The 26,067-nt window shown below is 63.1% G+C and overlaps 2 protein-coding genes across 40 annotated transcripts in view; one reads left to right on the top strand and one right to left on the bottom strand.

Annotated features, from left to right (window-relative positions):
- PIERCE1 (piercer of microtubule wall 1) overlaps positions 1-20,567 on the bottom strand; it is a 266,631-nt gene extending 246,064 nt beyond the window's left edge. Inside the window, exon 1 of the mRNA XM_077967136.1 lies at positions 20,564-20,567. The gene's annotated coding sequence lies outside the window, so the exon portion shown is untranslated. The remainder of the gene's footprint in view (positions 1-20,563) is intronic.
- The window catches only part of KCNT1 (potassium sodium-activated channel subfamily T member 1), a 93,046-nt gene extending 67,244 nt beyond the window's left edge, over positions 1-25,802 (top strand). For 10 of the 39 annotated variants that reach the window (XR_013405274.1, XR_013405268.1, XR_013405272.1 and 7 more), the window contains 17 exons: positions 119-227; positions 1,014-1,122; positions 1,364-1,513; positions 1,918-2,156; positions 3,708-3,942; positions 6,546-6,651; positions 8,545-8,717; positions 9,898-9,969; positions 10,173-10,307; positions 11,338-11,449; positions 16,737-16,838; positions 17,235-17,318; positions 17,457-17,585; positions 18,912-19,264; positions 20,829-20,891; positions 24,462-24,546; positions 24,692-25,802. Coding sequence is in view for 13 of the 39 variants with exons in the window: in XM_077967113.1 (XP_077823239.1) it covers positions 119-227; positions 1,014-1,122; positions 1,364-1,513; positions 1,918-2,156; positions 3,708-3,942; positions 6,546-6,651; positions 8,545-8,717; positions 9,898-9,969; positions 10,173-10,307; positions 11,338-11,449; positions 16,737-16,838; positions 17,235-17,318; positions 17,457-17,585; positions 18,034-18,054; positions 18,940-19,264; positions 20,829-20,891; positions 24,462-24,546; positions 24,692-24,812 (2,370 nt within the window). In the remaining 26 variants the exon portion in view is untranslated. Of the gene's footprint in view, positions 1-118; positions 228-1,013; positions 1,123-1,363; positions 1,514-1,917; positions 2,157-3,707; positions 3,943-6,545; positions 6,652-8,544; positions 8,718-9,897; positions 9,970-10,172; positions 10,308-11,337; positions 11,450-16,736; positions 16,839-17,234; positions 17,319-17,456; positions 17,603-18,033; positions 18,288-18,911; positions 19,265-20,828; positions 20,892-24,461; positions 24,547-24,691 lie in introns of all 39 variants that reach the window. The other 29 variants (XM_077967113.1, XM_077967109.1, XM_077967116.1 and 26 more) reach the window with 7 other exon arrangements.
- The last annotated feature ends 265 nt before the right edge of the window (positions 25,803-26,067 follow it).

The raw sequence follows: 26,067 nt of genomic DNA, 5'->3' as shown, positions 1-26,067 counted from the left end.
ACCGTGGGGCTGGGGAGCGGGGGTCCGCAAGGGAGGAGACCTGCCCCAGGCTGCTGGTGCCGCCCAGCAACCCACAGAGGCCAGCCCGTCTGCACTGACCAACCACTCACCCCGCCAGGACCACCAGACCATCCTGCGTGCCTGGGCCGTGAAGGACTTCGCCCCCAACTGCCCCCTCTACGTCCAGATCCTCAAACCTGAAAACAAGTTTCACGTCAAGTTTGCCGGTGCGTCTGGGGCAGGGCGGGTGCGCACGCGGGTGACGGTGCATCTGGGACAGTTGTGCGTGTGTGCGTGCGGGTGACAGTGCATCTAGGGTAGGTGTGCGTGTGCGTATGGGTGCCAGTGCATCTGGGGTAGGGCGCAAGTGCGCACGCGGGTGACAGCGGGCCTGGGGCAGGGCGCGTGTGCGCGCGTGGGTGAGCTGTGCGGGGCAGCGGGAGGGGCCGGCCCTGGAGCTCCACACACAAGCACACCAGGAGGTGCTGGAGGGGACGGCAGACCCCCATCCTCACCGCATCCGAGAAGGGACCTAGGGGTTCCGACCTCTTCAGATGAACAGTCTTACGCTGGGGCCCTGGGGTCAGTGAAGGCAGGGTCAGAGGTCAGGTGGGGGCAGGAGCACCATCTGATGAGCACCTCTATGGGCAGGGACCATGCTGGGTGCCCAGGGGACAGGGGTCAGGCCCCATGCCAGGTACACGGGGGACGGGGTCAGGGCCTACATGGAGTGCCCAGAGCACAGGGGCCAGGGACTGCCCAGCCCTGGAGCTCCTCACTGAGCTGGGAGAGAAGCATAGGAACGATGGAAGGTCCATGGAGGCTCAGACCAAGGAGGGGGTTGGGGTCCAGAGACTCTGGGGGTAGTGCTGCTGGAGCTGGACAGCAGGGGGTCCAGGGGGGCACCAGGCGAGGGTGCGTCTGCACAGCACCTTCAGGAAGCGAGCAGGTGCTGTGGGGAAGGAGAGAGCCGGCAGGGCAGCAGGTGGACCGGCCTACCCTGCTGCCCGCAGACCACGTGGTGTGTGAGGAGGAGTGCAAGTATGCCATGCTGGCGCTGAACTGCATCTGCCCGGCCACCTCTACCCTCATCACCCTGCTGGTGCACACGTCCCGCGGCCAGTGAGTGCCCCGTGCCCCGCGGGACCGACCTCCGTGGCCCGGCCGGCGCAGGGAGACAAGGCAGGGCCTGCGTGGGGGCGGGGACGGGCTTCCCGGAGGAGGGGCGTGTGGTGGGCAAAAGTCCTGCACAGGGAGGGGGTCCATGCCAGGGGAAGCGGAGGGGCCACCTGCAGACCCGGCCGGGCAGAAGGGGCAGCCACGGCTGAGGGTGACACTCCCCTGGCCCCGCTCCGGCCCACAGGGAGGGACAGGAGTCCCCGGAGCAGTGGCAGCGCATGTACGGACGCTGCTCGGGCAATGAGGTGTACCACATCCGCATGGGTGACAGCAAGTTCTTCCGCGAGTACGAGGGCAAGAGCTTCACCTACGCGGCCTTCCACGCCCACAAGAAGTAAGGCCGGGTCGCGGCCATAGGGCTGGCACTCCGGGGCTGCTCCGTGCCCTCCGCACCCACCTGGTCAGGCACAGGAGTGGCCCTGGGGCGGGGCTGCACAGGGCTCGGGGGCAGGACATCAGGGCATCCTGCCTGGCGAGGGCAGCCACAGGACTGGGCTCCGGGTCCACATAAAAACCTGCCACGCGGCTCCTCCCTGAGGCTCATGGGCTGACCCCAGCTCTCTGGTCCCCAACACCTCTGGGACGGGAGGGCTCGGCCAAGGTCCCTGACCCCAGATGGTCCCCAGGAGGAAGACGCGGAGCTCCAGTGGGGACTCTGGTGATTCGCAGGAAGGGCAGGCAGGGGGCGGGATGGGGCGGGCGAGCGGCGGGGTCTGAAGTGCTGGTGCCCCCGCCCAGGTACGGCGTGTGCCTCATCGGGCTGAAGCGAGAGGACAACAAGAGCATCCTGCTGAATCCGGGGCCCCGGCACATCCTGGCCGCCTCGGACACCTGCTTCTACATCAACATCACCAAGGAGGAGAACTCGGCCTTCATCTTCAAGCAGGAGGAGAAGCGGAAGAAGAGGGCCTTCTCGGGGCAGGGGCTGCACGAGGGTCCAGCCCGCCTGCCTGTGCATAGCATCATCGCCTCCATGGGTGAGCCGGGGCAGGCGCGCAGGACTCCCTGGGGCTGCTCCTCTGGTGAGAGACCGGGCGGGACAGGGCAGGTGACCAGTTGGGACAGGTGCGGGAGACCCGGCGGGGCGGGGCAGGGCAGGAGACCAGGTAGGGCGGGAGACCAAGTGGGACAGAGCGGGAGACCAGCCAGCCAGGGCAGGAGACCCGGCCAGTGTGGCCTCCAGACCCAGCTCCTCTTGGCCTGTGCCTCCAACCTTGAATAAGTGGCATCTCTCTGGGCCTGTTTTTGAATCTGTCAAACAGGGGTGTCCCCAACTTCCTGTGGCCACCTTTGTGGGCATTACTCACTGTGTCCAAGTGGAGCGGCCCACAGGCCTGGTTGGCAGCTCAACTGGAGGCTCCTGGTGGTCCCACCAGCTCAGAGGGTCTGCTTCACATGTGTCCCTCAAACAGTCGGGGACCCTGACGTCCAATGGGGCTGGGAGTTGGCGGGATGAGGTCGCAGCAGCCGAGGGCTTTGGCCTCTCATCGCGCCCTCAGGGATCTTCCCGGGGTGCCGCGTGCCAGACGGGGTCAGGCTACCTCTGAGCAGGTGCAGGCCTGTGGCCCCGAGAGCAGTACCTACAGTGCTGTTGCCACCCCCCCAGCCAGGCCTTCCTGGGGGACAGTTAGGGAGCAGGGCCAGGCCAGGAAGCCACTCAAGCCACAGACCCACGGCCGGGCCAGGGCATTGTTGCTTCCGTACAGTGGCCTAGGCTGGGGCTGACCCTATGGGGCACCCCTGCACACCCACCCTGGGGGTTGTTACACGGTGGCTGCTGGGGCACCAGGTGGTTCAGTGCAGTGGGGTACAGTCTCCAAGACCCAGAGGGCCCTGGGGTTTGGAGACGTGCTGATGCAGAGCCTGCCGCCTGCCAGACCCCACAGGTTGCCGGCCCTCATCTACGGCAGCTCAGTCGGGGGGCCGGGCCTGGCCACAGGGCACTGGGGAGGCAGGCTGCTGCTGCCTAGCCACACCTCCACCTTTACCTGCACGGTGGGCACTCTGCCCCCAGGTGGCTTCCAGGAAACCAGGGTGACTCGGGCAACCCTCACTGCACCCACAGAGGCCCTGGGCCATACCTGGAGGTCCACAACCCCCACCTGGCAGCCTGGGGGTGGTGCAGGAGTGACAGTCTGCTCCCACAGGCACTGAGTGACCCGGCTGCTCCCCACCTGGCCCTGTCCGCCAGGCAGCCTGACCAGCTGCCCGGGCCCCCAAGGCTGGGACCCCGACCCTAGGATCAGCCAACCCCCTCCTCAGGCAGCTGGTACTGAGGCCACAGCAGCTGGCCTGGGTGGTACCGATGGGGCACTGAGGTCCCCTGGGTCTTCGCTCAACATCATCACCCGAGGCTGCTGTCCCCGTTGTATGGAGGGGGAAACTGAGGGATAGATTGACGCTCACCAGCTAGAGCACAGGAGCCAGGCCGTGACAGGGTCTCCAGAGATGACTGCCTGAGCTCTGGGAACTCGCCGCCCCTGGAGGGTGGGAGTCGGGCTGCAGCCAAGCACAGGGCTCTCTTCCAGGGACGGTGGCCATGGACCTGCAGGGCACAGAGCACCGGCCCACGCAAAGCGGTGGGGGGGGCGGGGGCAACAAGCTGGCACTGCCCACGGAGAACGGCTCGGGCAGCCGGCGGCCCAGCATCGCGCCCGTCCTGGAGCTGGCTGACAGCTCGGCCCTGCTGCCCTGCGACCTGCTGAGCGACCAGTCAGAGGACGAGGTGACGCCGTCGGATGACGAGGGGCTCTCCGTGGTAGAGTGAGTACTGCCTTGGAGATGGCTCCCAGTGCGGGGAGGAGCCGCCGTGAGTGCGGGGGAGGGGAGCGTCAGAGCCGCCTCGGTGGTCCCCCGTGCTCTGAACTGCAGCTTCTGCAAGGACAGCTCCGTGGAAGTCCTTGTTTGACAAATGGAACCTTCAGGGGACGTGACACAGACATCAGAGCCACAGCACTATTGTCCCCAGGGAGCACTTAGAGTGTCACTGAGATGGGGGTGTGCTGGGCTGCACCCTTCCCAGTTGGGGCTGGGGGTGCAGAGCTAACTGGGGTGAGGCAGCACTCACTGGGGCGGGGGCTGTGTGTCAGGCACCGGGTAGCACCATCCTCAGAGAGAGGCCCGTTCCCACCCACCTCACCAGCCCCACAGTGGTCCGGTCACTCTCTGAATCAGGATGGAGCCGGGCGGTGACCCCAGACCATCCTCATCCACCCAGTGCCCTAAGTCTCCCCCTGAGCACCACAGAGCACAGAGAGGCACAGCCCGCCTGACCAAGGGTGGGTATCCTCTGAGCAGGGTCCCTGTGCAACCCCTGGGCAAGGCAGCACCACAGCCTGGAAACCACAGCCCATCCTGAGCTGTTGTCCTGGCCTAGGTTTGGAGCCAAGTCCTCCGGCTTCGAATTATAAGACAGGAGGCCCCACTCTGTTCTCAGCAGCTTCTGCCTCTTGGCCTCAGCCAGGACAGACAGGTGCCCCAATGCCAGGGCCCAAGGGCCCGTCCTCAGCGGGGCTGCCTCACTCTGCCGTGGCCTTCGCCTCTGGGGTTGGGCCAACGCACCGTAATGACAGCCCGTCATTTCCCAGCTGCTGGGAAACAGCCCTGAACCATTGCGTGTGTGTGTTGGGTGCTGCTGAGGACGGGTGGTGGCTGACTGGGGACAACAGCCGGGCTGGAAAAGTGTGTGGATAAGAGCCTAAGGCCAGAGTGCCTGCCCCACCAGCCTGGGGTGCTGGGGACGTCAGGGAGGCGTGGCAGGCGGGCAGAGCCCTGTGGGTTTGGCCTGTGGCTGCAAAGCCTCGTCTAAGCTGTGGTGGGGGGAGAAAGACCACGCAGGGCATGGGGGTGGATGTGTGAGGGGGGTGTTCTGTGTGTGTCCATGTATGTGTGGTGTATGTTGTGTGTGTCCACATGTGTGATGTGTGTGGTATGTCAATGTGTGTTGTGTCACATGTGTTTGTGGTGTGTGTTGTGTCTGTGTGGTATCTGTGTCCGTGTGTGGTGTGTGTTGTGTCTGTGTGGTGTACGTCTGGTGTGTTGTGTGTGGTGTGTGTGTTTTGTGTGGTGTGTGGAGTGTGTCCACGTGTGGTGTGTTTTGTGTCTGTTGTGTGTGTGGTATGAGTTGCGTATTTGTGTGTGTGGTGTGTGTTATGTGTGGTGTGTGTCTGTGTGTGGTGTGTTGTGTGTGGTGTGTCTGTGGTGTGTGTGGTGTGTCTGTGTTGTGTCTGTGTGTGTGTTGTGTGTCCGTGTGTGGTGCATGTTGTCTGTGTGTGATGTCTATGTTGTGTGTCTGTGTATGTTGTGTGTGGGTTGTGTGTGGTGTGTGTTGTGTCTGTTGTGTCTGTGTGTGTCCGTGTGTGGTGCATGTTGTGTGTGTGTTGTGTATGTTGTGTGTGTGTGGTGTGTGTGTGGTATATGTTGTGTGTTGTGTCTGTGGTGCATGTGTCTGTGTGTGGTGTGTGTGTGTCCGTGTGTGTCTGTGTGGTGCATGTTGTCTGTGTATGGTGTGTGTGGTGTGTATGTTGTGTGTCCATGTGTGTGTTTGTGTGGTGCATGTTGTGTGTGTGGTGTGTATGTTGTGTGTCCGTGCACATGGTGCGCGTGTGCATACGTCAGCATGTGTTCATTTCTGTGTGCATGTGTTGTGTGTACGTCCTGGTGTGTCCATTTCCGTGTGCCTGTATGTGGCCATGTGTTGTGCGTGCATGTGTCTGGATGTGTCCATCTCCATGTGCACATGTGTGAACGTCTCCACTGTGAGTGTGTGTTGGATGGAGGCTCACCCCAGACCCTCAGGGAAGCGTGGGCCCAGGGTACAGCCTGCCTGGTCCCACCCCAGAGTAGCTGAGGGCTGACCATGCAGGTTCCTGAGCTGACTAGGTGAGGGGCGAGCCCCACCGCCACCCCCTCCCACACCTGGGTGAGGGCAGCAGCAGTGAGGGCCCTGCCCACCCCGCAGTCCCCTCCAGTCCCCCAAGGCCCCGGTAGGGCCAAGTCCATGCCTCCCCAGCCCTGGCCTTGCAGCCGCTGCTGACCCGTCAGGCAGGCACGAATCTTTAAGGTTTGGCACCTGTGTCGGTGCCCTGGGCACTGCCCTGACTGCCCTGCAGGACACACAGGGTCCTGGGTGCCAAGGCTGGGCAGGCCCCGCGACATGGTGATCACAGGCTCAGCTGGAGGAACATTGGCTGATGCACAGGTGGTTGAGGGAAGAACAGGCCACCTTGGACCAGCTGTGCGTGACCCCGAGCAACGTGGCTGTGGGGGGCGTGGGTGCCCTCGAGTCCCCCAGCCCGGGGGAGGGGCCAGAGCAGACCCAGCTACCCGTGTGCAGCTGTGCTGAGGGTTCCTGTCTCCTGCCCCAGGTACGTGAAGGGCTACCCTCCCAACTCGCCCTACATCGGCAGCTCCCCAACCCTGTGCCACCTCCTGCCTGTGAAGGCCCCCTTCTGCTGCCTGCGGCTGGACAAGGTAAGGCTCTGCGCCCCCTGACGCCAGCACCGGGCCAGCACACCTGCCCTGGTTTCTCTTTGGTCACTTTACATTTCAATATCATTGCAAACTTCTAGCAAAGCTGCAAGAATACTACAAGGGAGAGCCGCAGACTCTTCACCCAGATTCGGCAGACGTTCCCTTCCCGTCCCGTGTGGGCTCTCCCTCTCCCAGTTTCTATGTTAGAGGCCCATGTTTTCTGAACCATTTTGAGAACAGGTTGGAGCCACCACACCCCTTTCCCCTAATACATCCACATGCCTTCCCAAAGATGAAGAACCATCTTGTAACCACAGCTCATGAGGACAGGGACCCTGGCCTGGCATGAGTGTCTGATCCACTGTCCGGGTTCAGATTGCGCCGAGGGCCCCGACAGCCTTCAGTATCCTGCGTGACAGTGTTTTCCCCGCTGGGAGCCTGTCCTGGCTGTGTCTTAGCACTCCTTTCTCATTACTCTCCGTTAATCTGGAATGTTCCCTGGGGTCTCTTGACCTTAATATTTTTGCAGAGCGGGGACCAGTGACTTGTTGGCAGGTGGGTCTGCCGATGTTTCTTGGTGGTGGGACTCTGCCTGCATGTGGGGCCAGCCCTCCCTGGAAACTCGGGGGTCAGTTGTCAGGTCACTGGCGATGTTAACTTGGATCTGGTGGCAAACTGGGGTCAGCAGGTTTCCCCACTGTGAAAATCACTGTTTTCCTTCTGGAGTTAGAGCTTCTCTGTGGGGGACGTGTTGAGATCAGGAAAGCAAACCACTGGACCAAGCGGCTTCAGCATCCATCAGTGGGTTCTTTTTTGTTTATTTGTTGTTTGGTGTTTTTTTTTGAGACAAGGTCCCACTCTGTCATCCAGGCCTGGAGTGCAGTGGTGGGATCATAGCTCACTACAGCCTCCACCTCCCAGGCTCAAGGGGTCCTCCCACCTCAGCCTCCTGAGTGGCTGGGACCACGGGCACGCCCCACCACACCTGGCTAATTTTATTTTTATTTTTGTAGCGATGGGGTCTCCCTATGTTGCCCAGGCTAGTCTCGAACTCCTGGACTCAAGTGATCCTCCCACCTCGGCCTCCCAAAGTGCTGGGGTTGCAGGCATGAGCCACTGCGCCGGCCATCAGTGGATGGTTTCCAGCTCCGGAATCTCTCCAGCTGTATGTTAGGGCTCAGCCACAAAGGGGACCTGCTCTTCCCCATGTGTGTGTCCTTCACGGACCACAGGCTCCCAGCGTATTCTGTGGGTTGTAATCTGTGGCTGGTCATTGCAGCAGCAGCATCCTTGACAGATCGTTATTGATTCTGATGCTCAGACCCCCTGGGTTCGCTGGGTGGGGTGGGGTCCTTCAAGTGGCTTCTGGCACGACCCCCTCACCCTTTGAGCTCATCTGTGCTTTCCAACCGGAGAGGTTCCAGCCATGTCTTGGCCTTCCCCTGCTCCAGTCTGGAATGAACCACTTCTCCAAGGAAGCCTGATTCCTTTTAGTGGAAAATGATGATTGGAAACCAAGATCTGGGCATGTGGTGTGCTCACGGCTGCTGGCGTCCCTGCTCTGAGCCTCGTGGTGGACAAAACAAGAAAAAGTGTGTGCACACACACGACACGTACCTGTGCTCATGCCTAGATCTCCAGCCACGTGCCAAAACCACATGTTCACATGGACACCGCCCTTTCCACCCTTGACATGGCTCTGCTCTGTGCCGCCTGTGGGCACAGCTGTAACATCTGGTGGTGCCTGTAGCTCCCACCAGGTGCATGTAGGCCATGAAAGGCCATGGGCCGAGAGGCTGACGGCTGGGTGTTCAGGGGGGTTGTTTGGTGAGGGGTCTGGGAGGGTGCCAGTGGCCAGCAGGAGCCAGCCCTGATTCCAGCATCTGCCCCCAGGGCTGCAAGCACAACAGCTATGAAGACGCCAAGGCCTACGGGTTCAAGAACAAGCTGATCATCGTCTCGGCAGAGACGGCCGGCAACGGGCTGTACAACTTCATCGTGCCGCTGCGGGCCTACTACAGATCCCGCAAGGAGTTAAACCCCATTGTGCTGCTGCTGGACAACAAGTGAGGCTCCTGGGGCTCTGCCCACCCCGCCCACCCGGGCCCTCAGACCTGCAGCCAGCAGCCTCCCCAACTGGGCCCACCCTTCACCTTTGCAGAGGGCACGGGAACATGGGGCCTCTGGCCTGGTCCTCTCAGCTTTCCCAAAAAGGGGGGCTCTCCTCCCTGCTCCCAACTCCTCCTGCTCCCAGCTCTTCCCCACTCCATGCACTCCTGCTCCCAGCTCCTCTGACTCCCAGCTCTTCCCCACTCCCAGCTCCTCCGGCTCTCAGCTCTTCCTCACTCCCAGCTCCTCTGGCTCTCAGCTCCTCCCCACTCCCAGCTCCTCTGGCTCTCAGCTCTTCCTCACTCCCAGCTCCTCCGGCTCCCAGCTCCTCTGGCTCCCAGCTCCTCCCCACTCCCAGCTCCCAGCTCTTCCTCACTCCCAGCTCCTCCGGCTCTCAGCTCCTCTAGCTCTCAGCTCCTCCCCACTCCCAGCTCCTCCAGCTCCCAGCTCCTCCTCACTCCCAGCTCCTCTGGCTCCCAGCTCCTCCCTGCTCCCAGCTCCCCCAGTTCCCCCAGTTCCCAGCTCCACCCCACTCCCAGTTCCTCCTTGCTTCCTGCTCCCCCAGTTCCCAGCTCCTCCCCACTCCCAGCTCTTCCCCATTTCCAGCTCCTCTAGCTCCCAGCTCCTCCCTGCTCCCAGCTCCTCCTTGCACCAGCTCCTCTCCACTCCCAGTTCCTCTGTCTCCCAGCTCCTCCCTGCTCTCAACTCCTGTGGCTCCCAGCTCCTCCCACTCTGGTCATCTCTCTCCCTTTCCCCCTCCTCCCTTGTCACTCCTTCTGTCCTATTTGCCTCCTGCTCCACTCACTCTGAGCCCCAGGATCTTCCAGGCACCATTTTGCCTAGGGGACCCCTTTTTGTACCTTTTTGCCGAGGGGACCCCAGGACCCTGACAGCTGAGTCCAGGGTCATCTTGGCTGTGTGACCTCAGCAAGTCCCACCCTCCCGGGCCTTGGTTTCCCCTTGAATAAAATAAAGAATGGCCTACTGGCCTTAAAGCACCCCCCAGATCCCATACACTGCAGTTCTGGGGAACCCCTGCCTGACCCAGCTCTGCGCATGGAGGGTAGGGCCCCCCTGGGCCTGGGGAGGGCGGGCCTTGGAGCCGGGTGGGACCCTCCAGGACCGCTGTCCCCACAGGCCAGACCACCACTTCCTGGAAGCTATCTGCTGCTTCCCCATGGTCTACTACATGGAGGGCTCCGTGGACAAGTAAGGCGTGGCTGGCCGTGGCTCAAGGGGGCTCCACACCCACCCTTCCCCTCCTCTCCTCTTCCAAAGTCTGGGGTGGCCCCGACTGCAGGTGGGGTGGGGGGCTGAGGTCCTCCTGCCTTCTGACCAAATCACGGGGGCCCGTGGGTGGGGAGTGGGCCGCATCCTCAGCTACGGGCTCCCGGTCCCACCCCTGCCACCAGCCTGGACAGCCTGCTGCAGTGCGGAATCATCTATGCGGACAACCTCGTGGTGGTGGACAAGGAGAGCACCATGAGCGCTGAGGAGGACTACATGGCGGATGCCAAGACCATCGTCAACGTGCAGACCATGTTCCGGTGAGCCCAGCGTCCGGGGCTCGGCTCCAAACCACCCCACAGCCACGACCACGGGCCCCCGCCCTGAGACCCCCACAGCCACGACCACGGGCCCCCACCCCGAGACCCCCACAGCCACGACCACGGGCCCCCGCCCCGAGACCCCCACAGCCACGACCACGGGCCCCCGCCCCGAGACCCCCACAGCCACGACCACGGGCCCCCACCCTGAGACCCCCACAGCCACGACCACGGGCCCCCGCCCTGAGACCCCCACAGCCACGACCACGGGCCCCCGCCCTGAGACCCCCACAGCCACGACCACGGGCCCCCGCCCTGAGACCCCCACAGCCATGACCACGAGCCCCCACCCCCACCCTGAGACCCCCACAGCCACGACCACGGGCCCCCGCCCTGAGACCCCCACAGCCACGACCACGGGCCCCCGCCCTGAGACCCCCACAGCCACGACCACGGGCCCCCGCCCTGAGACCCCCACAGCCACGACCACGGGCCCCCGCCCTGAGACCCCCATAGCCACGACCACGGGCCCCCGCCCTGAGACCCCCACAGCCACAACCACGGGCTCCCACCCTGAGACCCCCACAGCCATGACCACAAGCCCCCACCCTGACACCCCCACCCTGAGACCCCCACAGCCAAGACCATGGGCCCTGCCCTGAGACCCCCACCCACAGCCACACGATCATGGGCCCCCACCCTGAGACCTCCCACAGCCACCGTGGCCCCGCCCTGACACCCCCACAGCCACTGTGGCCCCGCCCTGAGACCTCCCACAGCCACCGTGGCCCCGCCCTGAGACCCCCACAGCCACAACCACAGGCCGCCACCCTGAGACCCCCAGAGCCATGACCATGGGACCCCACCCTGAGACCCCCACAGCCAAGACCATGGGCCCTGCCCTGAGACCCCGCCCACAGCCACATGATCATGGGTCCCCACCCTGAGACCTCCCACAGCCACCGTGGCCCCCCCCTGAGACCCCCACAGCCACCGTGGCCCCACCCTGAGCCGCCTCCGCCTCTCCCAGGCTCTTCCCCAGCCTCAGCATCACCACGGAGCTCACCCACCCTTCCAACATGCGCTTCATGCAGTTCCGCGCCAAGGACAGCTACTCTCTGGCTCTTTCCAAACTAGAAAAGGTGAGCAGCCCTGCCCCGTGCCAGCTGCCACGCCAGGAGCCCAGAAAAAGTGGGAGGAAGGGGCTCGGGGAAAGGGGGCCAGTGCCATGGGAGGCGGGGTTCCTGCCCCCTCCTGCTGGGGAGCTCAGGAGAAGGGGTGGGGGCCCAGCGTGGACAGGGGGCTCTTCATGGTGGAGCTAGGAAGTGGAGGCAGGGCGTTTCTCTGACCTCGTGTGGGGCACTGGGAATGTGGCCCGTAGCAGCCCTCCATCTCCCTGAGCAGGGACCGGGCCTGGCCGTGTGTAGAGGCCAAGGCCATCTGTTGTGGGATGGTCAGTTGGTCAGAACCCCCGTAGGGAGCCCTCAGATTGGTGGTTCCACATAGTTGGGCCGGTAGCTCTTAGTACAAGTAACACACATGGCTGCGCCCTTCCAGACTCCTCCGCTGCCCCGGCCGCTACGCCTGACCTTGAAACAGGTTCACTGTAACCACTGCCTCCTTGTATTGACAAGGGACCGAGGGCCTGAGAGGGAAGGAGCCTGCCCTGGATCGCACAGTGTAGCAAGTGGCTGGGCCGGAACTGGCTTTCCGCCCCGGGAGCTCCATGACGAGCACCACCCAGGCTCAGGTGTGGAACGCAGGGGCGCAGGCACTGTTGCTGTTGTCTAGATGTTTGGCTGACCCCAGCCCCACCCATTCCCCGCCTGCTGAGGCTGGGGCAGCACCACCTTGTCCACACGGGGGCCGGCGCCCGGGCAGCCCTAGGCTGAGACCAGGGAGCAGGCACCTTGATCAGGAGCAGCAATGCTGTCTGTTCCACACAAACCCCGAGCTCACCCGTCTGGGCTGATGTCCTCATCCGCGAGCTGTTGGGGCCTGCGTCGCTGGAGGAGTGTGACACCGTGGAGGAACTACTGAGCCAGGCCAGGCCTGACCACCGACACCAGGCAGAGGACACACACGGGCACTGCCTGCGACATGGACACGGCTTTGTTCCACCTGAACCTGATGGAGAGTGAAAGTGTTCCGGCCAGCCACGGACCAAGAGCCCATAGGGATCCTGGAGTCGGTTCTGCCCCAGAGAGACACGAGGAGGCCGGGCTGGTCAGCCACCAGGTCAATAGGGGCACCTGCCTCAGAGATGCCAGCCTGAGGCATAGGGGGACGCTCGGGCAGCTGGTCTCACCACAGGAGAGGGCTCTGTCTGCACTGCCCGCCACCCAAGGCCACCCTAGAGCCCGCCCTGCCCGGTGTCGGGAGCTCCTGGCCCCAGTCCCCGGCTCAGCCGGCAGAGGGGTGTGCTCTGCAGCTCGAACCATGCAAGGGGAAGAAGTTTGCAGGATTCTGTGTTCAGGGGCCCAGCCGCTCCCCAGGGCTGGGAGGACTCCCTGGATCTGGAAGACTGAGTCTGACCCAGCGTGGACCGGGAGGCTGCCGTGCAGTCGGGGTCCAGGTAGTCATCCTGGCGCGGTTCCTCTGGCTTCAGCCTGGCACCTCTCTGTCCCACAAGATGGCTTGAAGGTTGGGTTAGCAAGCACGCGGCCAACACGCTCCTACCTGCCTTCCCACCAGGCAGCCATCGCCAATCACCCCCCCTCCGCCCGCTGTGGAGCCCCAGCTCCTTCCCCAGCTTCGCCGCCGCCACCGGGGCCCTGTGCTGCCAGGGCGGGTGCGGCCAGCTCTCCATCTCAGGGCAGTGAACAGTCCTGGGCTCCAGCTCCAGTCATGTGGTTCTGCGGCAGTTGTGTGACAGGGACCAAGGAGAAGTCAGGGAGAAGTCCTCCAAGGAGAAGTCAGGACGTCAGCAAAGCCCCTGGAAGCAGCCGTGAGTTCCTCTGGGCTGACATGGTGCTGGGGTCCACGTGGGACAGACATCCTGGGCCCTGGGCAGGGCCAGGCATATACAGAGACATGGGGCCAAGGGAAGAGAGGGCGCCGTGGACCACCTGACCCACCACCCTCTGGGGACGCTGGGATCTGCCTCCCTGGCATGCAAGGATCCTATAGAAGGAACCAGGGCCCGCGCCTTCTCCAGCCTGGGTGGCCTTGGCCCCAGCTTCCCCGTGGGTCTCTCTGACAGGCCAGCATACGGTGACCTGCTTCCAAGAGGGACACCTGTGGCAGCTTCAGACCCTTATTTAAAAGACATTAGGCCGGGCGGGGTGGCTCAAGCCTGTAATCCCAGCACTTTGGGAGGCCGAGACGGGCGGATCACGAGGTCAGGAGATCGAGACCATCCTGGCTAACCTGGTGAAACCCCGTCTCTACTAAAAAATACAAAAAACTAGCCGGGCGTGGTGGCGGGCGCCTGTAGTCCCAGCTGCTCAGGAGGCTGAGGCAGGAGAATGGCGGGAACCCGGGAGGCGGAGCTTGCAGTAAGCTGAGATCTGGCCACTGCACTCCAGCCTGGGCGACAGAGCAAGACTCTGTCTCAAAACAAAACAAAACAAAACAAAACATTAATGCCAATTTATTATTATTATGAAAATGTACATGTTTATTACATTATGTATTTTTTACTTCAAAGAATACTGAAAGTTAAAAAAAAAGAAAAGAAAAGAAAAGTTACCCCAAATCCCTGCAGCCAACATCTTCTACATCCAGGCACAGTGGAAGGATAAAGACAGGATTCCCGACATGACTCAGGAAGGAAAAAGGGAGGAGGTGGAGATGGCATACACGGCCATCAGGGAGATGCTCTGCCAGGCACGGCGGCTCATGCCTATAATCCCAGCACTTTTGGAGGCTGAAGCAGGAGGATCACTTGAGGCCAGAAGTTCGAGACCAGCCCAGGCAACATAGCAAGTCCCCATCTATACCAAAAATTTAATGGCCGGGCGCGGTGGCTCATGCCTGTCATCCCAGCACTTCGGGAGGCCAAGGCGAACGGATCACCTGAGGTCAGGAGTTCAAGACCAGGTTGGCCAACATGGAGAAACCCCGTCTCCACTAAAGACACAAAAAGTAGCCGGGCGTGGTGGCGCACGCCTGTAATCCCAGACACTTGGGAGGCTGGGGCAGGAGAATTGCTTGAACCCATGAGGCAGAGGTTGCAGTGAGCCAAGATTGTGCCACTGCTCTCCAGGCTGGGCGACAGAGTGAGACCCTGTCTCAAAAACCAAAGCAAAAGAATAAAACTATTATTAAGGATGCTGCTGGGCCGGGCGCGGTGGCTCAAGCCTGTAATCCCAGCACTTTGGGAGGCCGAGGCGGGCGGATCACAAGGTCAGGAGATCGAGACCACAGTGAAACCCCGTCTCTACTAAAAATACAAAAAATTAGCCGGGCGCGGTGGCGGGCGCCTGTAGTCCCAGCTACTCAGGAGGCTGAGGCAGGAGAATGGCGGGAACCCGGGAGGCGGAGCTTGCAGTGAGCCGAGATCGCACCACCGCACTCCAGCCTGGGCAAGAGCGTGAGACTCCGTCTCAAAAAAAAAAAAAAAAAAAAGGATGCTGCTGGCGGGCTGACATGCATCCCCCCTTGAGGGCTGGCTCCGGAAGGTTCTCAGAGCCCCAGTGTGAGAGAGGAGCCTCCCCGCCCCGTCCACCTCCCCCGCCGTCCACCTTCCCCGCCGTCCACCTCCCCCGCCGTCCACCTCCCCTGGTCTCCAGCACCCAGGACTCCTCTGCCACTTCATTGCTTTCACATGGTCAGCTTGTGTGATCTCTCCTCACCAGGCTGGCTCTGCCCGCCCCGGGGCTGCACGGTGCCTGCCCTGCTCCCTCTGACCGGGGATCTCGTTCTCAGGAAGGGCTCATCCACCCCTGTGTGCTCCTGTCTTCGCTGTCACTTGTGAACGGGACCCGCTCAGCCCCTGCTGAAGCCCCTCCTGTCCCTCCAGGGCCGCCACCTGCCGGGCCTTCAGCAGCACAAAGAAGTGGGTTCCTCGTCCAGAAAGCAGGAGGAAATCTCTGGAAGGTCCTGAAACATCCAGCTTTTTCCTTCCTTCCACGTCTCTCTCTGGCCCTGTCGTGGTTCTTGTTTCCTGTTGAGCGCTGTTCTGAGTAAAGGAAAATTAAAATGGCAAGTCGTTCAGGAATTTCACGTTCATCGCCATGAAGTGGGGCTGGAATTCTGGATGCAAATCACCGTGATTGCAAACTCACACGCCCGTCGCAGCTCATCGCACCCGGTTCTTGCTCCAACAGCGGGAACGCCGCACGAAACTAACTCCGCTGTGTCTCACGCCCCAGCCTTCCCGCCGGCCACTGAGTAAGGGCGGACCCGGAGGAAAAAGGGCTTCTGCCTGATTGTCCCGTCGCCGTCATTTCTTTTATCTGTGAATCGAGTTCTGGTTCCAGGGGGAAGTGTGGCCTCCGTGGGCGCACACGCCTGCCTGTGCACACTTGCTTGGAGGCCGAGCTGCAGGGCTGGGGCTCTCCACTGAAGAATGGCCCGAGAGATGGCCACGGCCGAGTCCGGAACCCGTGGATGTACCATCTCACGTGGCAAAAGGGCCTCTGCAGATGGGATTAAGTCACGGGCCTCAAGATGGGAGATTCCCTTGGAGCATCTAGCAGGTTCATGCCATCAGAGTCCTTCTAGGGAGAGGCCGGAGGTCCCTGTCCGGTGGGAAGCAGCTGCACAGCCAGCTCAGAAGAGGGAAGAGGGAGCCACGAGCCAAGGCAGGCAGCCTCCAGGAGCTGGAAAAGGCGAGAGGAGGAGCCCCCCAGGCATCCAGAGGGAGCAGGGCCCTGCCTGGGCCTAGATCCAGCCAGAGACACTTCAAACTCCTAAATTCAGAACCGGGAGAGAGGAGACAGGTGCCGTTTTAGCTGCTAAGTTTGCAGTCATTTGTTACGGGAGCCCCAGGAAACTCACACAGCGGGTCCATTGTGAGCCTGGAGCACCGGGACAGGAGGCCAAGGACAGCAGGCAGCCCGATGCTTGCTCCTCCTCAGCCCAGGCCCCACGCGCCCTCCGACACCACTTAAAAAACGCCAGGGCAGGAGAGGATTATCAGGAGGATCTGGAATTTCGGGATGGCAAGAGCAGGGCACTTGACCAAACGCAGTGCCTATGGCAGCCGCCAGGAGTCTGCCTTCTCCCGTCAGAGCCCCACATCATTCCTCCCGGGCTCTTGCCCTGAGTGTGTCTGGGAAGATACAGCTGGTTCAGGCATGCTGGTGTGTGCACACATGCAGACACACACTGTACACATACACCATGCACACACGTGCACACAGGTCCCACGCGCACACATGTACGGTGCACACATGTGCACACACACTGCCCTCGCCTCCGTGGCTGCCGTGCCACTGAATGGACCTCAGCACCAGCCCATCTGAGGCCCCTCCTTTCCCACAGAGGGAGCGAGAGAACGGCTCCAACCTGGCCTTCATGTTCCGCCTGCCCTTTGCCGCCGGCCGCGTCTTCAGCATCAGCATGTTGGACACACTTCTCTACCAGGTCAGCTGGGAAGTGGCAGCAGGAGGGTGGCGCCTGGGTGGGACCCCCGTCACGCCCTCGTGGGTGGGACCCCTGTCACGCCCTCAGCTCTGCAGCCTGGCCCCCACTCGGAGGGATAGGCCTCCCTCTGAACAACCTTCCCTGGATTCCAAGGAGACCTGTGGGCCCTGTCCTTGCCCCGGGGATTTCTGGGCCCTTTTTGACCTATGGGTGCCTGGCAAGTGCGTTTTCCTAGAAAAGGCGTTCCAGAACTCTGCCTGTGGGTCATGTGGTGCTTGGGTACCTGGTGGTTGTGTGTGTGCATGAGGGGGGCGAGCCTGTGGCCGGGGGAGTGTGGACCTGTGTCCTACGTCCATGCTCATGTGCCTCGCTGTGGCCCCCTCCCTCCCTGGCCAGTCCTTCGTGAAGGACTACATGATCACCATCACCCGGCTGCTGCTGGGCCTGGACACCACGCCGGGCTCGGGGTACCTCTGTGCCGTAAGTGCCCCCGGCCGGGCCGGGCTGGGGTGTGCCGGGCTGTCCCGAGTGGGTGGATGGGCACCTGCCCGATTCAGTGGCTGGGAGGCTCTGGGTGCTGCCACGTGCCCCGGCCGACTCAGGGCTCCTGCCCTGCAGATGAAAATCACCGAGGGCGACCTGTGGATCCGCACGTACGGCCGCCTCTTCCAGAAGCTCTGCTCCTCCAGCGCCGAGATCCCCATCGGCATCTACCGGACAGAGAGCCACGTCTTCTCCACCTCGGAGGTTCTGGGGCAGCCCCTGTCCTGTGCAACCCACGCCATCCCCACCTTCTGGGGGCTGGGACCGTGGCAGCCCCTGTCCTGTGCAACCCACGCCATCCCCACCTTCCGGGGGCTGGGACCGTGGCAGCCCCTGTCCTGTGCGACCCACGCCATCCCCACTTTCAGTGTCGGGAACTAGATCAGCTTTGCCCCTGCCGGCAGCTCTTTCCGTCTGGTCTGTGTGCCCATGTGCAGTGCTTCCAGCTGGAGCAGCCATGACCCCTACTGGGGGCAGAGAGGCTGAGGGGAGGCTTGAGGAAGAAGATGGGCAGCCCCTGTGCTGCAGCCCACACAGCGGTGGGCACCGTGCCTGCCCGCCCTAAGCGTGTTCCATGCAGACCCCAGGCTGAGGCGGCGTGGGGGACAGGGGCACGCCCACAGGTCTCAGACTGTGCCTATTTCCTTTGCAGCCGCATGACCTCAGAGCCCAGGTAAGTACCCGCTCTGCGCCCACACAGCCTCTGCCGAACACCAGAGCATCGCAGCCTCACGTGGAGAAGCCTGCCAGGCCCCACCCACCCACCCACCCACCCACAGGGCCCTGGGGAAGCCGAGGCGGGAGTGGGTCCTGTGGATGTGTCGGCCCCAGCGTGGCTCAGAGAAGGCTCTTGACAGTCACTCCCTCCTGCACTGGTGGGGAAACTGAGGCCTGTGGGAGTAGCCTGTGAGTTGGGACACCAGTTGCACCCCCGCCCCTCCCAGGCCCAGCCCTGGCTCCCCCAGGCCCCACTGAGGCAGGCAGCCCCATGCCCCTCTGGCCTGACCATCCAGCCCCCAGCCTCCCAGGCCCTTCTGAAGGTGCCACCCAGGTGGGGGGGGGGCCCGCCTCTTCCCAGCACCCCACACCCCACAGGCCCTGGCACCTCACGTTCTCCCGGTTCGGGGCCTCCGAAGGGCATGTTTGCAAGAGGGACCAGGGCCCATCTGCAGATGGAGAAGTTGGCACGCAGAGGGGGTGACCCCCCAGGGCAAGGCCAGGATGTGCTGGGGTCCAGATGGGTCCCCAGCCGGACCCACAGAAAGAAGGGCCCAGAGAGGTGAAGGGAGCTGCCCTCAGTAGCCTGGCGAATCCCTTGACCAGGCCCGGGCAGGGTGGGTGGCCCGGCAGTCTGAGCTCAGAAGGAAACCTCGGACCAGGCACGTTCTTTCCAGAGGAGGGAGGCACATGCACCCTAGGGTCTGTCCTCGTACTCTTCCCTGACACCCCCAGCCACTCCCACGCGGGCCCCAAGCCCCAGAGCCCACACCTCCTCCTAAGCCCCTGCCCCAAAGCCCATGCCCCTCCCAGCAGCCTCACCCCTCCCCGCCCTACCCAGTCCCAGATCTCGGTGAACATGGAGGACTGTGAGGACACACGGGAAGCGAGGGGGCCCTGGGGCTCGCGCGCCGGCACCGGAGGCAGCTCCCACGGCCGACACATGGGCGGCAGTGACCCCGCGGAGCACCGGCTGCTGCGGCATAAGAGTCTGCAGTGGGCCCGGAGGCTGAGCCGCAAGGGACCCAAGCAGGGAGGCCGGGCAGCGGCCGCAGAGTGGATCAGCCAGCAGCGCCTCAGCCTGTACCGGCGCTCTGAGCGCCAGGAGCTCTCCGAGCTGGTGAAGAACCGCATGAAACACCTGGGCCTGCCCACCACCGGCTACGGTAAGGGCGCCCGGCGTGGGTGGGGGCAGGACGGACAGACTGGGCCAGGAACAGTCGGCCACGGCATCCCGGGGCCTGGGCCATCCTGTCAGTCAGCCTTTCTGGCCACGCGCTGCCTGCCCCTACTGTGGGGTCAGCTGTGGGCACCACCACCACGGCCCAGCAGAGGTCCTGTGCAGAGGAGGGTGGAGGAGGGGAGTGGCCATGGCCCACCCTGGTACTGGGAGGCCACAGGACCCTACGGCATCCCTGGTGCTGAGCCCCATAGGGAGGCACTCTGTCCCACTGCCCTGAGGCCTCAGTTTCCCTCTCTGCCAAATTAGAGACAGGAGCAGGCTGAACCCTTCAGCCAGGGGAGGCAGCTGTGGGGTGGAGAGGGCCAGGCTGGGCTCCCCGAGTCAAGGGCATCAGTTAGCGATGGGCCAGCAGGCTGCAGCTAGTCCTGCTGGACAGCGGATACCCAGGGCCCCTGAGTTCTCGCAGAGGACAAGACTGTGTTGGGGACCGCCTCCCGGAGCCCCCAGCCCTCCCAGCAGCCAGGGTAGGGGGGACCTTGTCTTTGGGGAAACGACTAGGGGAATAGCCCATAGCAGGACATACCTCTGTCCACCATGAGCCTGCTGCCACTCCCACGGCACAGCCCCTCCTGCGGTCCAGGGAGCCCGGTGTCCGTCTTCAGCAACAGATCCGCACAACCCCGTCTCTCTGCGCCTTGTAGTGGGAAATGTGCTTGGGCTTGGGGGCCCTACATGCCCTGCCTGGCGAGGAGAGAAACTCATCCCCTCCCTCCCTCTAGAGACGCTACCGCCATTGATGAAGCCACAGGCCCCAGCTCCCTGGCACTGGGCCGCTGCCCAGTGACATCCACCCCTGGGCCGTGTCAAGGCTCCACCCTCCCTTTGTTCCATCTCGGGGACGTGCCCGATGCTCAGGGCTGCCTCTGTCCCTTTGGGGTGCCTGGTCTCCCAACCCTGCTTCCTGCATCTGTCACCTGGGTCGAGGTCTTGAGTCCTCTGAGCAGAGTCAGGAGCTCAGGGCTGGCCCAGGAGATGCTCACAGGTCACTGGGCTGGGGCGGCCTGTGGGCCCGAAGGAGACTCAGAGGCTAGGGTTTGGGGAACAGGTGGCCCATGAAGACCTTTCCCGGGCCCCAGCCCTGTGGGCGCTGTGGAGGACGCCCCCCGTCCCTGCCTTGAAGCTTCCCTCCGTCCCCACAGTGTCCCTGTCCCGGGAGGGGCTTCATGCCCTTTCAGGGGTGGCTCCCAGGGCTGAGAGGGGTGCCCGGCGTTCGTGTTCGTGGCCCCCCTTTGTTGGCAGAGGATGATCCAGCCCGGTCCGGCCACCCCCAGAGCTGGTGCCTGCCTCCAGAGCTTGGCAAGGGAGGAGCAACTGCGTTTCTGGTGACCGACTCGCTTCCGGTGGCTGGCGCTGGCTGCAGGTCCTGGGGTGGCCGGCCTCCCGTGCAGCTGCCCCCGCACCCGCCCGCTGTGCCGGCCGCCCGCACCTCGCTTGCTGACACTCTCTCTCTCTGTTTCTGTCTGTGCCTTTTTCTGTGTGTTCTGTAGAGGACGTAGCAAATTTAACAGCCAGTGATGTCATGAATCGGGTAAACCTGGGATATTTGCAAGGTAATTCTGCTCTGGCGGGTGCCGACCGCTGCACCACAGGGCTCACCAACCTTTCGCCGCCGGCAGCCTTGCCGTGCCCCGTCCCATCCAGGCAGGTGGACGGGAGCTGTGAGAGCACGTCCCAGGTGTCAGCCCGGGCAGCCCTGTTGGGCAAAGCCTCGCATGTTGACAGTGTCCCCTGGCTGGGCGTTGAGGATGGGCCTGAGGCTGAGGCCCGGGGCTTGTGCTGGTCAAGGTGCTGTTGGCCACCAGGCAGAGTGGCAACTGCCCAGCTCTTGGGCTCACTCTGGTGCTTCTCCTGCTTTGCTGTTTACGATGGGACCGGTAGGCCACCCTGGCCTACAGCCAGCCCCTCCCTGTGGCTGGCCCCACAAGCGGTCTGAGGACCCCAAGCCCCTCTGCTCTCAGAAAGCACCCACATGGTCCCAAGCCAGGGCCCCGGGAGGAGCTCAGTGAAGCCTGGGCTGGACGCAGGGGTGGGGAGTCCAAGTCGCTAGGAGTGGGCAGGCTTTGTGGCTGCCCAGGCGAGGTGGATGGTAACCTTCATCCCCCAGCTGGGGCTCCACGAGGGGATTCTTCCTGCTCAGCTGGGGCAGAGCCGCTCCACACCCCATTCTCTTCTGGGTGCTCAGCCGCCCAGCACCCCGTTTCCTCCAAGAACATGCTGTGCCCCGTCAGTGCTCAGAGCAGAGTCCCAGCCGGGGCGCTCCCCGGGGTCCTGGCAGCCTCAGGGGAGCTCAGAGCCTGCCCCTGCTGCCTCTCCCTCAGGGTAACCCAGGAGCTTGAAGGGCCTCCTGAGCCCAGGCAGGTGTTAGCTCGGGAGGGACGTGTTTGCCAGGATGGCCTTGCACCCAGAGGCAGGGCCAGGCCTGGAGCCGCCACGGAAGTAAAGCGTCGGCCTCTCCCGGTTCCGTGCTTTTCCCTACGATGGCGCTCATGGAAGACCCTCGCTCTGCCAGGCACTGTGGCGCTTGGACCCGCAGCTAGTGGCCTTCGTGAGCCTTCATGAGTGAGACGCCTGCATTTCTCGCTGCCCTCACCCGCCACGGCTTCCTGCGGCTCCTGCTGCGGCTCCAGGGCAGGCGCGGCCACGGCAGGCTTGGGGGTCGAGGGCTCACAGGACTCGCGCGGCACTCGGCCTACATGCCTGGGACGGTGAAGGTGCTGGGGCTTTGGGGCTCGGGGGCTGCACCCCGCTGTTTGGATTCAAGCAGACCCTAGGCCAGGATGCAGAACAGGAAGAGTCACTGTCTTTGCAGGGAGGGTGGGCAGCATCCCGGGGCCCCTCCAGCGTGCAGCCCCCACCCCACACACAGCAGGAGGAGCCACCTCAGCCCCGATACACAGACCCCGTCTGCACGCCTCCTCACGGCTGCCTTGGGGGTAGGCACTAGTTACTCCCAGTTTACGAGGAGGAAACTGAGACTCGGGTGGCGGCAGCTCTGGCCTGGAGTGGGGGATTCAGGCAGGAGTGACCGTGGATGCCAAGGGCCAGGGGTCTGGAAGTTCTGGGGCCTGCATTGTCAGGAAGTGGGTGAGGAGCAGAGGTACCACTGAGGCCTGGAGTGAAGGTTGGGGGGTCTGGGTGGAGGCGTCAGGTAGCCCTGCCCCAGGACATTCACCAGAAGGGCCAAAGCCAGCCCCTGCCTCGCCCCAGGCCCCCAGGCACACCTGCTGCCAGCCTTCACCAAACACAGTGGACACACGAAGCTAGTCCTCTGTGCCCATCCTGGGCAGCCAGGACCAGTGCCACGTGACTGACCACAACCCAGCCCCTGGCACTGCAGCTGGGACCCAGCATCCCCACCCACCACCCAGCCCAGCCTGGCTCAGCCTAGCTATGTGCTCTGCTCACTTCAGAAGCGTGTGGTCCAGGTACCCCAGGGGGAAAAGCTGAGGCCTGGGGGCCAGTCTGTGCCTGCCGGAGTGAAACGAGCTGGTGGCCCCTTGTTCTTGGTGTCCCACTGGGTGCTCATCACAAAGCCAGTCAGGCAGCGGGGGCAAGTACTTACTGGAGCCGCCCACACCACTGCTCCCTGTACCACCTGCCATGCGGCCACCCCAGAGGTGTGTGTGGGCACAAAGGCGGGGAGGGTGTGCCTCCCTGCACAGCCCAACATAAGGCCCCCGGGCCTCTAGCAAAGGCCTGGGGAAGACCCTGCCATGGGTTTTGGGAAGAGAGCCAAACAGCTGTGAGGGGCAGGTGTCAGGCCGTCCCATCCCGCAGGCATGGACACAGGAGCTGGCACCAAGTGACCTGCCGCCGTATAGAAAGGCCCGAGGCAGAGCTGTCCAGGTCACCCCCCAGGTCCTAGCCTGTGTCCCTGCCTCCCTGGCAGCAGCTGTGCTCACACTGTGGGACCTCTGAAGCCCCCACTGCAGGGGGACCAGCGTGGCTTTTCTCCCTGACTTTTCTCAGGGGCCATGGCAGGGCTGCCCCAAGGGGAGAGGACGGGCAGAGAGAAAGGAATGGCGGCAGCCAGGGTGGAGGCTCCCTGGGGTTCCCGTGTCCTGGGTCACCTTTGTTCTCTGTCCTTGGAATCCTGGAACAGGAATCCAGGAGGTTCCCTGAGACACCGTCAGATGGATAAACTGAGGCTACAGGCCCTTCCCTCCCGGCCAGTGAACCCAGGGCCACTGCTGTGATGGTGGGCTCTCCCTCCCTGTGCTTGGCCCCGCGGAGACTGTGAGATGGGGGGGGGCGGTATTTCTCCAGGACTGTTTTCACCCCGTGGGACACATCCGCACTCCCATGCCATGAGCCAGATGCCAGGCTGTCTCCCATGAGGGGCAGGGCCGTGTTCTCAGAGGGATGAGCTGGGGGCTGTTCTGGGCTGATGCCACTTGGGACTTAAGTCTGAAGCAAAGGGCTGAGCACAGCGAGTGGGAGTGGCCTGCCCAGGCCCAGGACGGCGGCAGCTGCAGGGCCCTGTGGGAGGGACGGGGATGAGCAGCCTCTGGAGGCCGAGGTGGGTGTGTGTGAATGTGGAGGACGGCATGCAGGTGTGTATACGAGTGAGTGTGCAGGGGTCTGTGGATAGCATAGGTATGGGTGGCTGTGAAGATCTGTGCAGATAGACACAAATGTGTGTGGGACACAGGTGAATCTGCAGGTGTGTAGGCGTGTGTGTGTGTGCACAGGTGTGTGCAGGTGTTAGGTGTGTATGGGGGTTGGGGTGTGTAGTGGTGTGTGCACAGGTGTGTGCAGGTGTAGATTAAGGCATGCATGCATGTGAGGTGAATAGACATGTCTATCGGTAGACGTAGGTGTGTGCTGGTGTGTACAGGTGTGCTTCGTGCCTCTGCTCAGGCCCACCCCTTTGCTGTGATGCCACCTGGCACCGGAGGAGGGTGCAGGTCAGAGCTGGCTCCCGGCTGCCCTCCTGGCTGCCCCCTGCCCAGTGTGGGGATGGGCCCTGGCTGGGCTCACCAGGATGAGGTGCTGGAGCAGAATGGTCAGGAAGGCCGGAAAGACTCAGCTCATCCTGGACCCCCCACACCTCCGGGCCCCTGCGGAGCTGGGAGGGGGAGGGCTGGGGAGTGACATCTGCCCGGCTGTGTCCTTTGCAGACGAGATGAACGACCATCAGAACACCCTCTCCTACGTCCTCATCAACCCTCCGCCCGACACGAGGCTGGAGCCCAGCGACATTGTGTGAGTAGCACCTGTGGGCTGTGTGGAGACCCCCTGAGCACCAGGTGGGCACTGGGGAGACGAGGCCACAGGCACCACAGTGGGGGTGCTGGGCAGGGGCTGCCCGGCCCACGTCCACTCCAGGGTCCCCTCTGTCCCCCCGCAGCTATCTCATCCGCTCCGACCCCCTGGCTCACGTGGCCAGCAGCTCCCAGAGCCGCAAGAGCAGCTGCAGCCACAAGCTATCGTCCTGCAACCCCGAGACTCGCGACGAGACGCAGCTCTGAGCCAGCCCTGCACGGAGCTCGGGCCACCAAGCCCAGGGTCCTCAGGAAGGACGTGGAGGAGCGTGTGAGGACACAGTGGCACTAGCGTGACCCTGGGGATGCCACACTCTGCTCACCGTGGCTCCTGGGACTCCACCCTGGAAAGGAGCGCCTCGTGCGGGGGGAGGGCCAACTCGGGTACCTGAAGGCTAGTGAGGAGAGTTTTTTAACCTATTTTTACAGACTGATGCAGTCCACGTCTCTTTACACAGATGTACCGTAACTCGTGACCAGGGCTGGCTGGGAGGGCAACGCGGGGACCAGACGCCCCGCAGGGCCGAGCCCAGGCTGTCCTGGAGGGTGGGGCTGGCTGGGGTGCATGGGGAGGGGAAGAGAACCCAGGAGCCCTGCATGGGCCACACCCAACTCAGAGCCAGCCTGAGCTTTCATGGCCAAGCGGCCTCACTTCCTTCCAGCCAAGGCCTGAGGCCCGGGGCTGCCGTGCTGCACTCTGTGGGGCCGGTGAGGGGCACCCTCTGCTCTTTGCTGTCCTGAGTCCCTTCTGGAAGTCAGAAGCAGCAAAGGGCCCGGGGAAGCCGGGCGTGTGTGAGGGGTGCATCCCCAGGTGCCCCAGAGGGCCCTGTTGCCAAGGACCTTTCTGAAGGTCACGAGCAGAAGCAGAAGATGCCATTTTCTCTACTTCACACTGAACTTTCCCGGCCACTGCGTCTGGGCGGCGTTTGGGTGGAAGATGGTGCATTTCCACGGACCATTTTACACTTACCTTTTTAAGCAAAGCCTCGTTTTCTAAACCCCTGACTCGTGAAGCACAATTCAGCCTCCGGGCTGGGCCATGTGGAGGGAGAGGACCTTCTCAGCAAGGCGAGATCCCGGGTGGCGGCTGACATCGGTAGCGTCGCCCTGCGTCCTTTGCTGCTGGTTCCTTACTGGTTGGTACGGTCAGTGCTGGAACCTTCTATTAAATGGATGCATTCTGGAGGCATGAAGTTACAAGTTGCCCCACTCGTGGTTCCAAGGCTCTCACCCCTCCCAGCCACCCCATTTTAAGGGTTAGAAACACCTGCTGGGGTCCCCACCCCAACCCCACAGGCAAGCTCCCATTCCCCAGCCAGACCAGGACAGTCCTTCCAGAACTCGGGAACCAAATTGTATTTGGCGACTGAATCCTGGTAGCCAGGAAACTCATCTGGTGGTGGAGGTCCCAGAGTCCAGGAGGGCTCTCTGGTGAGCTGCCCATCAGCCTCACCCCTGCAGC

Source organism: Macaca mulatta, chromosome 15, assembly GCF_049350105.2.
Source record: "Macaca mulatta isolate MMU2019108-1 chromosome 15, T2T-MMU8v2.0, whole genome shotgun sequence".
Taxonomy (NCBI): domain Eukaryota; kingdom Metazoa; phylum Chordata; class Mammalia; order Primates; family Cercopithecidae; genus Macaca; species Macaca mulatta.
Note: the sequence above shows the minus strand (reverse complement) of the source record. Positions and strands in the feature narration are given on the sequence as shown.